Here is a 14,191-nt window from a genome sequence, read left to right on the forward strand (position 1 = left end):
AGCCCAACCCCCGAACACCAGGAGACCACCCCTTCTACCCATGGGAAGATAACGAGCACAGTACATTGCCAACCAACCCTGTCCCACCAACAACCAAAAGAAGACAACTGTCCGCTCCTTGAAAACCGGGACCCCGACGGCCTGGGAGAAAAAGCAGTCCAAATAATTCAAGAAATGTGCCTCCGAGTACAAGACCTCAAGGGCCGGGTTACAACTAAGGAACGGTATCACGCGGAATACGGAAGTCACGTGACTTCCAGAACCCGATCTCACCGCGAAACCAGGAACAACAGTTCTCCTGAATGGTGACACAGCAAGAGGCACGATCGCAGCGTTTTCCGAGACCCAGAACGTCGACGTGAAGAAGACGACCGACGGCACCACCAGAAAGCCAAGCGAGCAAGAAGCGAGCACGTGATAATGGGAGCCACCCCATTCACCGAAAGAATTTTAAGAGCCAAGCTTCCAAAGGGCTCAACAAGCCCACGGACATGAAATACGACAGGACCAAAGATCCCCAGGAACACCTAACGGCCTTCGAGGCCAGGATGAACCTGGAAGGAGCCGCCAATGCGGTCCAATGCAGGACCTTTCCAGTAACTTTAGCCGGCCCCGCAATCAAGTGGTTCAATGCCCTCCCAAACAGCTCCAGAGTCAGCTTTCACGATATCTCCAGAAAGTTTATGGCTCCATTCACCACCAGAATCACCAAAGCCAAGCACCCCATCAGCTTATTCGGAATCACTCAGAGACAAGAGGAATCTATGATGAAGTATCTCGATAGGTTCAACGATGAGTGCCTCACGGTTGACGGGCTCACAGACTCGGTTGCCAGTCTTTGCTTGACCAACAGCCTCATGAACGACGACTTCCGAAAATACCTCACCACCAAGCCGGTTTAGACTATGCACGGAATTTAAATCATCACAAGGAAATACATAAATGGCGAAGAGGTGAGCCAAGTCGTGGCCGCAACAAATGACAGCACGACAACACAGCACCTCGCAATAACCCGCCGCCAAAAGAAACCCAGAAAGAACACTCCAACCGGCAAACACCAACTGACCACCCAGGGTGGGAAAGTTTTCAAGCTACACCCCCTTCCCGCTCTCATCACAGAAATCTACCACCAAATAGCAGAACGAGGCATCCTCCCGAAAGCACGACAACTCAAAGAACGGACAAGTGGCAACAAAAGCCTGTATTGGGACTATCACCGAGGATATGGGCATAAAATCCAAGACTGCTTTGATCTGACGGACGCCCTCGAACAAGCTATCCGAGATGGCAAACTCCCTGAGTTCGCCAAGATTATCTGGGAACTGAGAAGAACGGAAAGGGAAAGATCACCAGACCACGAAGGCCGTAACCCAAGGACATTACGACAAATAGGACGCGCCGGAAAAGTCAAAGTTGGCACTGAAAAAGGACCTTAAAGTCCTGGCCATAAGAAACCAAGCTCCAACACCCCCAGTGATAAACCACTATTTTATAGTTTATCTTGTGCTAAATTGAGCGGGTTTTATCAATTCTTTACTCACTTATTCATATAATTGGTATGGTTTTACAAATCCTTCCTAATTCTGTGATATAATTGAAAACATGTTTCCTGAACCTTTAAACTATCAATTTTAATTACCTTTATTACCAGTCGATGCCCGATCTGTGTGTTAAGTATTTTCAGGCTTTATAGGGCAGGAATGGCTTAGAGGATGAAAAAAAACATGCAAAAGTGGAAGGAACGTAAGAAAATGAAGTTTTGAGAAGCTGGCAGCGACGCGTACGCATGGGCGACGCATACGCATGGCTAGCGTAGAAGACAAGCGACGCGTACGCGTGCATGCGCCACGTGCAGAAATTGCAGAAAGCACTGGGAGCGAATTCTGGACCCTTTTTTGGCCCAATTCCAAGCCCGAGAACACAGAATAGAGGCTGCAGAGTGGGGAAATCACAAGAAATTCATTCATTCATTCAACATTCATACAGAGAATTTTAGGTTTTAGATGTAGTTTTCTAGGGAGAGAGGCTTTCTCCTCTCTCTAGGTTTTAGGATTTTGGGATTAGCCTTGCTTAATTTCACATTTCTATCTTAATTTAATTTAGTTTCTCTTCTACTTTTATTTATTCTAGCATTCTAGTTTATTTATTTCCGTTATTGATTACTTTATGTTGCCACTTTAGTTTATGAATTCCCATGTTAGATTGAATTTCTCATTTAATGCAATTTGAGGTATTTCATAATTATTGTTCCTTTCTTCAATGGTTATTATTGATGTTTGTAATTGGTTGTTTAGATTTAATATTCCTTGCTAGTTTTCTATGTTTTTATGTTATGCCTTCCAAGTGTTTGACAAAATGCTTGGGAGGGTTTTAAGTTAGGTTTTTATATTCTTGGCTTTGGTTGAGTAATTGGAGACTCTAGAGTTATCAAACTCCTTTGTTGATTGATAATTGAGAAGTTGCTAGTTGATTTGGATCCCTCTTAAACTAGTCTTTTCTTAGGAGTTGACTAGGACTTGGAAAATCAAATTGATTCATCTACTTGAATTTTCTTCATGGTTAGAGGTTAACTAAGTGGGAGCAATGGACAATTCTCATCACATTTGATAAGGATAACTAAGATAGGACTTCTAATTTTCATACCTTGCCAAAAATTTTCTTAATTATTAGTTTATTTTCTTATCATTTACATTCCTCATTCAACCTTTCAAAAACCCAAAAATATACCATCTCATTACCAATTATAAGTAACACACCTCCCTGCAATTCCTTGAGAGACGACCCGAGGTTTAAATACTTCGATTTAATTTTATTGGGTTTATTTTAGTGACAACCAAATTTTTGTATGAAAGGATTCTTTGTTGGTTTAGAAACTATACTAGCAACGAGAATTTATTGTGAATTCTTTACTAGCAAAAATCCGTTCATCAAATGGTGCCGTTGCCGTGGATTTGCAAACGTGTGCCTTATTATTGGTTATTGTGAATATTGTGAATAATTTTGCTTTTTCGTTTCTTTGTTAGTGTTTTTAGTTTTAGGAGTCTATCTTCATTAATTTTTATTAGTTTTTATCTCTCTTGCTACTATGAATTCTCACCCCTTTGGCTACGAGTTTGGTTCAAATCATGTTGTAGGGAATGGAAGCTACAATGAGAACATGCATCAAGGTTGAAACAATCAAAGATGGGAGGGGCCACAAGAATTTGATCAACCCTTTCAGCAACAACCTCCTCCGGTCTCATATAGGTATAACTCCAATCCTAATGCATATCAATCTAATGGATGTGGTAGTCCTTATTGTATTTGTGAACAACCACCACTATATGCCTATGAATCCCCTTCTTAACATAGTTTTGAACTACCATACTCACAAGCCCCCTACTACCAAACACCCTCATATGATCCTAGCCCTTATCCACCATATCAACCACTCTATGAGCCATACGAACCATATATAGAACCACCCCAATTCCAACCCAATTACTTCCAAGAACCACCTCCATATACACCATGTCTATATCCATCAATCCAAGAGCCTTATGATCCTACTTACGATATCCAAGCGGAACAAGAGTCAAGGGATCGTCTCAAGGAAACAATGGATCAATTTCAAGCAACGCTTCATCAATTGGAGCAAGTGGGAAGCCGGAAAGTACACGAAGCTCTCATGGCTAAAGAATCTCAACTTGAAAACAAGGAATTGAAGTGTGTTGTACAACAAGTGAAAAAGATGGAGAGTGTTGAACCACCACACCCTTATTATGATGAACCACCCTCATATCATAAACCCTTCCTCCCAAGCAATGAACCCTCACATCCACCCCAATCTCCAATGAATGACACTCTAAGTGTTCTTCTTCAAGGCCAAAGAGAGATGCAAAGGACGACACAAGAGTTCATGGCTACCTTGACTGAGGTAGTAGGTAATTTAGCCTCTCTCCACGTCAACACTCAAAGTACTCCCATGGCTACATGTGGAAAATCAATAGAAGAGCGTAGCATGAAGGAGACACTAGAAACTTCGGTGGACAATGAGAAACGTGACTTTGTATTGGAACAAGTGGAGAAAGTCGTAATAGTTGAAGAGGAAGAAGTGGTTGAAGACTTAGGAGATGCTGAACCTCCATGGGAATTTTGAGCTATAGAGTATTCCTCCAAGAAGATTGAAATTGATGTCAAGAAGGCCAGTGCACAACCTCCATGGCATATTCCGTATGAAGACTTGGATGGGATAGATCAAGAAGCAAGTTCCCTTGGTGATGAGGATCATGAATCAAGTCCTCCTAGTAATGAATCTACATCCACAAATGAACTCCTTGAATATGAAGACTCTTCTCTGATTGAGTCTGAGAATGATGTGGAAGTGGAAGTCCTTCGCAAGGGTTGGACGGGAGTTGAGTACACTTTGTCAAGAACATTGGAGATTTCTCTACCTAGGTGGCCATCTACTCCTTCATTTGAGTGGATAAGACTTATCTCTATTCGCTTTACTGTCCTACTTGAATATGGTATTCCTGAAACGGATGGCTAACTTAGGAAGTTTTGTGGCATTAAGCGCAAGAGAATGATATTTAGTGGTTGGAGTTGCAAATCAAGGCTCATCAAGGTCGATACTTCAAGAGCTAGATGCAAGGGTGGAACTAGTGAACATTTGGTTAGATCTACAAGAAGAGTTTGGTATTTCATAGAGAATTCAGACTGTCCGTCACCCGATTGGAACAATGGTGATCCACTTCAAGACGGGTACAGGTACAAGATTTGGGATCCGGGCATACAAGAGGATCAATTTTGGGAGCTCATAGCTTGTGAAAAACTCCATCAAAGTTTGGGGAATTTACTTGGAACAGATAGAGCTTATTGGAAGTCCAAGCGTTGGTGGCAATTTCAAGATGAGTTCAAGCACAAGCCACCATGACACATGGCTCACCAAATGTCCAACTTAAGGACTTTAACTAAAAGTGCTAGATGGGAGACAACCCACTATGGTATGATCGTCCCTTTTCATTTCTAGTTTTATTTTATATTGTTTTTCACAATATTCCTTCATAAGTCCTGCATAATCATTCTGCATTCTGCATAAAAAAAAAAGAGAGTCAACCCACGCGTACGCGACGCGTGGGCGTCGATGCATAATCTGGCTCCCCCATCCAATGAACAGAAAGTTGTGATGGAATCGTGCGGCTGGTGTGCTAGAGGCACAATTCGAGCCACGCGTACACGTCGGTTATGCGTACGCGTCAATTTCATTTCTCGCACACCACGCGTGGGTGTGCGCGACGCGCATGCATCGCATGTAAATCTTGCCCCATTCAATCTGAACAGAGAGTTGCGCGAAAACGATGCTGGAATTGTGCGTTTAGCACAATTTCGGTCGACGCGTACGCGTGCTTCACGCGTACGCGTCATCTTAAGCTCCTTTCACGCGTTCACGTCTATGACACTTACGCATCGAGGCACATTCCACTTTTCCAGGCTCAAGCGTGATCCATGCGTACGCGTGGATTTGATTTCATTAACCCCTTACGCAAGAACCCTAACTCATTCACGTCGCCCAATTCCTTCTCCCTCAACGTTCCAATTTCTCCTCTTTCCCTCCAAACCTCCATTAACATCATCATCAACCTCTGCCACTCACCACCATCAACGTCCCATCACCGCTCAAGTCCGGCAACCACCCCGAGCCGCCGCCTCCCTCCCTTCTTTCTTCTTCTTCTTCTCCTTCTTCTCTATCCCTTCTCCTCCTTCCCGCCGACCCCAAGCACCACCGCGGACAGCCACTACGCCGCTGTGCCACCACCATCTCTGGGCGTCACTCCCCTTTTCCCTTCCTTCCCAATTCTGTCACAGAACCTCCCAGGTTTCCCCTGCTTCCATCTCTGCATTTCAAATTCTCCTCTGTTCAATTAAGTTAGTTTGCTTAATTTGAATTTTGTTAGAATTAGGATAGTTAGAGATGCATGTTCCTAGTTGATTTTAGGTGGTTGGGTAGTTAGGATGTGGTTAGTGGATTTAGGTCTGATAATTGTTCTGTTCTTGCTGTCTGAAATGGTTAATTCTTCTCTGTTTGTGCTGATGATGTGACCCTGTGCTAAATTAATTTGCTTGATGCTGTTAATTAGGTTTACATTGTTATTGATGCTATGTTAATGTTTCATTGATTCACTTTTGTGCTAAACTAGTTTATTGATGCTGCTGAGTATTATCTGAAATTGATGCGTTCTCATCTGAGTTGAATTAGTTCCTTGCTATTGGATTCTTGTTGTATGATTTTGATGGATTTCGGATCTGAGTTGCTATTGCTGTTGAATTTTTGTTGCAATCTGATCTTCATTGTTGATTCAGTGGAGCTTAATTCTTTGAATCCATAATCCTTATTAACAATTGATTGCTGAATTTAATGACGGAAGGCTGATTGCATAGCTTCTTTTTGAGCAATTTTTACTGAATTAATGCCATGGTTCAGCCATTATTTTGTTCATTGACCAAAGACAGCATGCTGCATGTGCTTAATCGGTTATGGAATATTTGCTTATTGCTGTCTTATTGGCTCATTTGCTTATTCCTTGTGAATATATGGTTGTGTTGCTTTTAATTGTTAATGAATTCATAGGAAATCCAAATTGTTTGATTGACTTTGGGATATAGACAGCTATTTTGTTTTGCTTGAATTGTTATATGGTTCTGTTTTACCTGACAAATATTGAACTTCATATGAGTTTGACTTGTTGCTTTGCTGCTGTTTATTTACTCTGGGAACGCTCACATTACTACCGGAATGCTGCCCAAATTTTTCTGAAAACTGTTTTACTCAACTTCCACTCATGAATTGACTTTAGTACTTTTGAATTGTGATTTATTTGGTTTAAACCAAAGCGAATTCATGAGAGGATGGGTTTGCATTTCCACCCCCTTTTTGGTTCCTTTTCTACTTGAAATGCATTATTAATGATTTTATTCTTCTTGATGCTTCTTTCATTACATGTTTTATCATCAATGAATTGCATTGTATGCTTGAATGTGAGCTTGCTTGTTCTTCAATCTTTTGAACTTCTTTTAGTTAGGAACTACATTACCATGCCACTACTTCTAACAAACTTTTCTAACTCTTTACTTCCCTGACTTTCTAACTTTTCTTTTAGTTTTAAACTAACTCTTTTAGGTTCCTTTTAAGGCATGATAATTGTTGTTGCTTAACAAACAAGCTTCTCACTATTATTGTAGGAATTCTTGGTTTTGGTTCTGATTGTTTTCTGCATTATGTTTTCTTGCATTCCAAGAGTTCATTTCTTTAAGTCAACTCATGAGTGTGCCTCAATCTCCCATTGTTTTTGGCTTCCTGTCTGCTTGCTTCTTACCTGCTTTTCTTTCTTTTGCTTTCATTTGATAATCTGTATCCTAAAAATTCTGTTTTACAAGATGTCTGACAGGAAAGAAAAAGGCAAGGCTATGGCCAGCACCGGTAAGTGGAAAAGATGACAGTCATCCGTTACTCTATTGGATGTTCTATCGGATGAATCTTGGCGTGAGAAGAACTTTACTGATCAAGAAAAAGTCGATCAAATTGTGCCTGCTACGGACCAAGTTAAATTTCCAAATCTTTACTGTGAACTCAAGTTTCTGGTCTTTGCGGAAAAATGGCATCTCTATTTGGAAAAGACGCTCAAAATACCAACTAAATTAAAGAAGTACACTGAAGATCAGATCAAATAGAGAGGTTGAGTGTTTCTGGAGAGAGATCTGACAGAGGTAAACGCATCATGAGTCCGTGAGTTCTATTGTAACTATTATAAGACGACCCTTGATGTAGTGCAGCTCAAGGGAAAGCAGATTTTAGTCACTGTGGAGGCGATAGAGGATATCCTCCGCCTCCAGCCTAAACCAAATAATACAGATGGTTATCAAAAGGCCGATGAGTCTATTAGATTCATGAGTTTTGATTGGGATGCTGTCAGGCGTACCATAGCCATTGATTCTGATGTTCCATGGGCTATGGGAAAGTCAAAGTTAACTCCACGGGGTATAAAGATTATCTATCTCAATGACGAGGCTAGGTTGTGGCAACAGATACTGAGTAATTATGTTATGCCTAGTACTCACGAGTTAGAAGTGCCAGCTACCATGATCATCCTTATTTGGTGCGTTATGGAAGGAAAGGAACTATACCTTCCACGGTTCATCAGAAAGTACATGGCTAGAGTTCATGTTCAAGGCACCCTGCCATTTCCTTATCTGATCACCCAGATGGCTCGCCGAGCTGAGATGCCTTGGAAGCTAGAGGATGAGAGACCACCGCTTGCCGACTGCAAGAAGGTTATTCTGCACGGCAAGCGGTTCGGACCTCTAGGCCATAAACTACCTGCTATTACCACCTCTACTGATGCAGCCACATCCTCGGCAGCACCTTCAGCACCTGCAGCACCACCTACTTCCACAGCACCATCATCTGCTTCTCAGCCAGTCTACCATCTTGTGCACCGCCTCTTTGAGCGTCTTGATCAGATGGAACGCCACAATCAGTGGTGTTATGAGCAGTTGGAGTGTCGCAACAAGTTCACATCTGAAGCTGATTGTGACTACTGGCCGTACCGACATCCCCTCTGAGCCTAACACACCCTCGGAGCACTCTGAGGAGGAGGAGGATGCACAGGAGGAGGACCAGCAGCAGGCACAGCATGAGAAGACTCAGCCGGAGCAGCCTGCAGAGCCTCAGGCACCTGCACAGCTACCGCCGACAGAGCCAGCAGCCCACCCTTCAGTAGGCGATGACCCTTCACACCCGGCTTGACTAGAGCATCGAGGACGATGCTATGATATAAGTGTGGGGAGGTCGCCGTCTCCGGCGGATTTAATTTTGGTAAACCATTTTAGACCTTTTATCCTATTTTGCTTTATTTTGTATTTTGTTTTATTTTATTTTATTTTTCTTTTAGTACTTGCACATTTCTATTATTGTACTCTTGTTTATTTTTATTTTGTTGTATTTTTCACTTTGGGCTTGTATATATCTTAGATATTTAGCTTGAATTGCACTTTTAGTCTATTAGTTGTGATATGAAAAAATGTGGATTATTGAGTTTAGTTACCCTTTTGGCATATGAGAAATTGATTTTATTAAAAATAGAGAGTAAACTAAATGCTTTTAGCTTTTCATAATCACATCATCTCATTTAGTGTATATATATAATAATAAATGTTGGTCAATTGATAAAATTTTCAAGGAATGTATCTTTTTCTTAGAACAGGCAATTAAAAATTCACATTGATTTGAGTTAAAACCTTTCATAACTTACATGATACATATATGGTTGGCATATGGTCTTGAGCTAAGAACACACAACCCGTGAGTTTTTGAGCTTAATTGCATGGTTGCATTATTCAACCATAATATTTTATTCTTGTGTATTTTTCTCTCTATGATTGCAAACTTTGCTTTGTTCCATTCTATATGTCCATTATTTAGTGTATGTTCATGCTTATATGTGATTGAGGCCATCATTTGATATTAGCTCACTTATTCCAAATAGCCTACCATTCCATTTACCTTTGTTTGCCATATTGAGCCTTCTTAACCCCCTTTTTGTTCTTTATATTACCACATTACTAGCCTTAAGTGGAAAAACAATTAATTACCCTATTTGAATCTTTGATTAGCTTAAGATAGAGATTGTGTGTCAACTAAGTGTGGGAAAATGTGAGACCTATGATTAATGAGAATGTGTTTTTGCTTATATTGACAAATATTGGAAATTTGGGTGCCTACTCATGTGAAATTAGAGAAACATGTGCATTGTTAATAATAAAAAAAAACTTTATTATTACAATAAACATAAATAAATGAATAAATAAATAAATAGGGGACAAAATTATCCCAATATTAAGTTTAATAAAAAGATCAATGCATATGTGATGAAATTAAAAAAATTGATACATGAGTGTATGTAAATATGTAAAGGTGAGATTTTGGGTAACTAAGCTTAATTTTAAAATTGTATAGAGTATGTGTGTATGTTAGGTGAGAACTTAGGTTAGTCAAAGGTTCATATGATAGCTCACTTGGCCATATACCCTCACCCTTACCTTAGCCTCACTACAACCTTGAAAAATCCTCATGATATTTGCATTTGTACACTTGATAATTGTTGATTGGTTAGATGAAGAACAAAGTTTTAGAAAGCATGACTAGAGAAGAGTTGAGTTATTTAACCCCAAACACTTGAGTGATTAGAGTGCACATACAAATCCAGTGAGGGTTCAATTGCTCATATCCATATGTCCATACTTGATCATTGCTTGTCTTGCAAGTTTGTGAACTCCTTCGATTAACTCAACTCAATTGTAAATGTGTTTTGATATGATTGATTTAGCCTTTAATTGTGCATATATGATTTCTTGGAGACTTGACTCAATTTGACCACATGTATGCTTATATATATAGATAGATAGTAATTAGAATAGCATGATGCATGTAGGTAGCTCACATCTAAATAGGTTGCATTGCATAAGTTCCACCATTCTGCCTTCACACTTTTGGTTCTCTTGAGCTTAGCATGAGGACATGCTAATGTTTAAGCGTGAGGAGATTGATAAACCACTATTTTATGATTTATCTTATGCTAAATTGAGCGGATTTTATCAATTCTTTGCTCACTTATTCATATAATTGGCATGGTTTTACAAATCCTTCCTAATTCTGTGATATAATTGAAAACATGTTTCCTGAACCTTTAAACTGTCAATTTTAATTACCCTTTATTACCATTCGATACAGTGATCTATGTGTTAAGTATTTTCAGACTTTATAGGCCAGGAATGGCTTAGAGGATGGAAAGGAAACATGCAAAAGTGGAAGGAACGTAAGAAAATGAAGTTTTGAGAAGCTGGCAGCGATGCGTACGCATGACTGACGCGTACGCGTGACAAGGAATTTTGCCAAGCGACACGTATGCGTGACTTACACGTACGCGTGACATGCGCCACGTGTAGAAATTGCAGAAAGCGCTGGGAGCGAATTCTGGACCCCTTTTTGGCCCAATTCCAAGCCCGAGAACACAGAATAGAGGCTGCAGAGTGGGGAATCACAGGAAATTCATTCATTCATTTAACATTCATACAGAGAATTTTAGATTTTAGATGTAGTTTTCTAGGGTCCTCTCTCTAGGTTTTAGGATTTTAGGATTAGCCTTGCTTAATTTCATATTTCTATCTTAGTTTAATTTAGTTTCTCTTATACTCTTATTTATTCTAGTATTCTAGTTTATTTATTTTCTTTATTGATTACTTTATGTTGCCACTTTAGTTTATGAATTCCCATGTTAGATTGAATTTCTCATTTAATGCAATTTGAGGTATTTCATAATTATTGTTCCTTTCTTCAATGGTTATTATTGATGTTTGTAATTGGTTGTTTAGATTTAATATTCCTTGCTAGTTTTCTATGTTTTTATGTTATGCCTTCCAAGTGTTTGACAAAATTCTTGGGAGGGTTTTAAGTTAGGTTTTTATATTCTTGGCTTTGGTTGAGTAATTAGAGACTCTAGAGTTATCAAATTCCTTTGTTGATTGATAATTGAGAAGTTGCTAGTTGATTTGGATCCCTCTTAAGTTAGTCTTTCCTTAGGAGTTGACTAGGACTTGAGAAATCAAATTGATTCATCCACTTGACTTTTCTTCATGGTTAGAGGTTAACTAAGTGGGAGCAATGGACAATTCTCATCACATTTGATAAGGATAACTAAGATAGGACTTCTAATTTTCATACCTTGCCAAGAGTTTTCTTAATTATTATTTTAGTTTCTTATCATTTACATTCCTCGTTCAACCTTTCAAAAACCCAAAAATATAACATCTCATAACCAATTATAAGTAACACACCTCCCTGCAATTCCTTGAGAGACGACTCGAGGTTTAAATACTTCGGTTTAATTTTATTGGATTTGTTTTAGTGACAACAAAATTTTTGTATGAAAGAATTCTTTGTTGGTTTAGAAACTATACTAGCAACGAGAATTTATTGTAAATTATTTACTAGTAAAAATCCGTTCATCACCCAGCCATAGAGGCAATACATTCTCCCCCAATGACTGCCAACACGGCACCTCGGCGGGAGATGCCCCATTTGTAATCTCTGCCAGAGTCGGGACCAGACTCGTAAAGAGAATACTGGTTGACACCAGAGTAGACTCCAACATCCTTTTCAGAGGATCCTTCGAAAAGCTGGGCCTCCAAATCGAAAATTTGCAAACCCACCGCAACAGAGTAACTGGACTCGGTGACAACTTCTTAAAATCGGACGGATCCATAGTGTTACAACTAACTATCGGAACCGGGAGCCAAAGGAAGACCATCCTCTCCGAGTTCGTAGTCCTCAAAGACTCCACTGCCTACAATATCATCCTTGGAAGGAAAACGATGAACAACCTTTCTGTCGTCATTTTCACCAAATTCCTCCTCATGAAGTTCCAAGCCAATAACGGCACCATCAAAACAATTCACGGGGACCGAAAATTCGGGGTAGAATGTGACAACACAAGCCTAGCCTTCCGTAACAGATCCTATGATGCGGCCGGCATCTTCTTTGCTAACCTCGTTGCACACCAAGACGGTCAACCTCGACCAGAACTGGAAGGAGACATGGAGAAATTACAAATAGGGCAAGCTAAGGAAGAATACACGTTCATCAACAAGAACCTACCCTATGACGTGAAAGGGTACCTAATCGAACTCCTAAAACAGAATAGGGACCTGTTCGCGTTTACTCCAGTAGACATGCTAGGCATAGACCCCAATCTAATGTCCCATTATTTGGCCGTGGATCCAAAGACTAAGCCCATGACCCAAAGAAGAAGTAAAATGGCACCAGATTGGGCAACCAAAGTTAAGAAACAAGTCAAAGTCCTATTCGAAGCAAGCTTCATCTAAGAGTTACCCTATGCGACTTGGCTAGCCAACGTCGTATTAGTCAAGAAAGCAAACGGCAAGTGGCGAATGTACGTCGATTACACGGACTTGAACAAAGCTTGTCCCAAAGACGTCTTTCCCCTTCCGAACATCGACGGACTCGTCAACGCCGCGTCAGGACATCAATACCTTAGCTTTATGGACGCCTACTCAGGGTATAATCAAATACCCATGCATCGGCCCGACGAGGACAAGACAACCTTCATAACTCCTGACGGCACGTAATACTACACAGTCATGCCATTCGAACTAAAAAATGCAGGAGTTACCTACCAATGGCTCGTCACTAAGATCTTCCAAGACCTCTTCGGAACTAAGTTGGAGGTCTACATCGATGACATGCTCGCCAAAACCCAAATCGGCAAAGAGCTCATTGGTGACCTCAAACTCGTGCTGAATACCTTAAGGAAGCATTGAATGCACCACAGTCCGACAAAGTGTGCATTCGGAATGGAAGCTGTAAAATTCCTGGGTTTCATGGTCACCCAACAGGGATTCGAAGCAAATCCTGAAAAGTGCAAAGCCATCCTTAAGATGAGCAGCCCGGCAAAACCTCAAGGACATCCAAAGGCTAATCAGCCGATTGGCTGTCCTCTCACGATTCCTCAGAGCCTTGGCCCAAAAGGCCATCCCTTTCTTCAAACTCATGAAAAAGGGCATCAATTTTAAGTGGGAAGCTGACTGCGAAGAAGCCTTCCAACACTTCAAAAAATTATTGGCAGAACCCTCCATACTCTCCAAACCCAAAACGGGGGAAACACTGTACCTCTACCTATCTATAACAGAAGAGACACTAGCCGCGACACTCGTCCGAGAAGACGAGCATAAAGTACAAAGGCCCATATACTTCATAAGCAAGGTCCTCTAAAGCACGGAGATGCGTTATTCCCGACTCAAAAAACTCGCCTTTGCGGTACTCACGGCCTCACGATGCCTCCAAAAATTCTTCCAGGCCCACCCCATCACGGTCCAGACCGACCAGGCAATCAAGCAAGTATTTCAATAGCCGGACCTGGCAGGAAGGATGCTCGCATGGTCCGTCGAACTATCACAATACCAGATCGGATTCGAGTCCAGGAATGCCATCAAGGCACAAGCCATAGTAGACTTCCTCGCTGAAATGACCTCGGGATATGAACCTATAGAGGCTTGGAAGTTACACGTGAACGGCTTATCCAATACCATTTCGGGAGGAGCAGGAGTAATACTAGAAAATAAGAACGGAATCGTTATT

The 14,191-nt window shown here is 40.8% G+C and overlaps 1 protein-coding gene across 1 annotated transcript; it reads left to right on the plus strand.

The window, feature by feature from the left end:
* The first annotated feature begins 491 nt into the window (after positions 1 to 491).
* LOC112730280 (uncharacterized) lies at positions 492 to 902 on the plus strand. Its single transcript, XM_025780372.1, has one exon. It carries the CDS (start codon positions 492 to 494, stop codon positions 900 to 902), a length of 411 nt encoding a protein of 136 aa, XP_025636157.1.
* The last annotated feature ends 13,289 nt before the right edge of the window (positions 903 to 14,191 follow it).

The sequence above is a fragment of the Arachis hypogaea genome, chromosome 12, assembly GCF_003086295.3.
Source record: "Arachis hypogaea cultivar Tifrunner chromosome 12, arahy.Tifrunner.gnm2.J5K5, whole genome shotgun sequence".
NCBI classification, from domain to species: domain Eukaryota; kingdom Viridiplantae; phylum Streptophyta; class Magnoliopsida; order Fabales; family Fabaceae; genus Arachis; species Arachis hypogaea.

Coding starts and splice junctions, on each gene's coding strand:
- LOC112730280 (XM_025780372.1), top strand. CDS start 492: ATGAAATACGACAGGACCAAAGATCCCCAGGAACACCTAACGGCCTTC.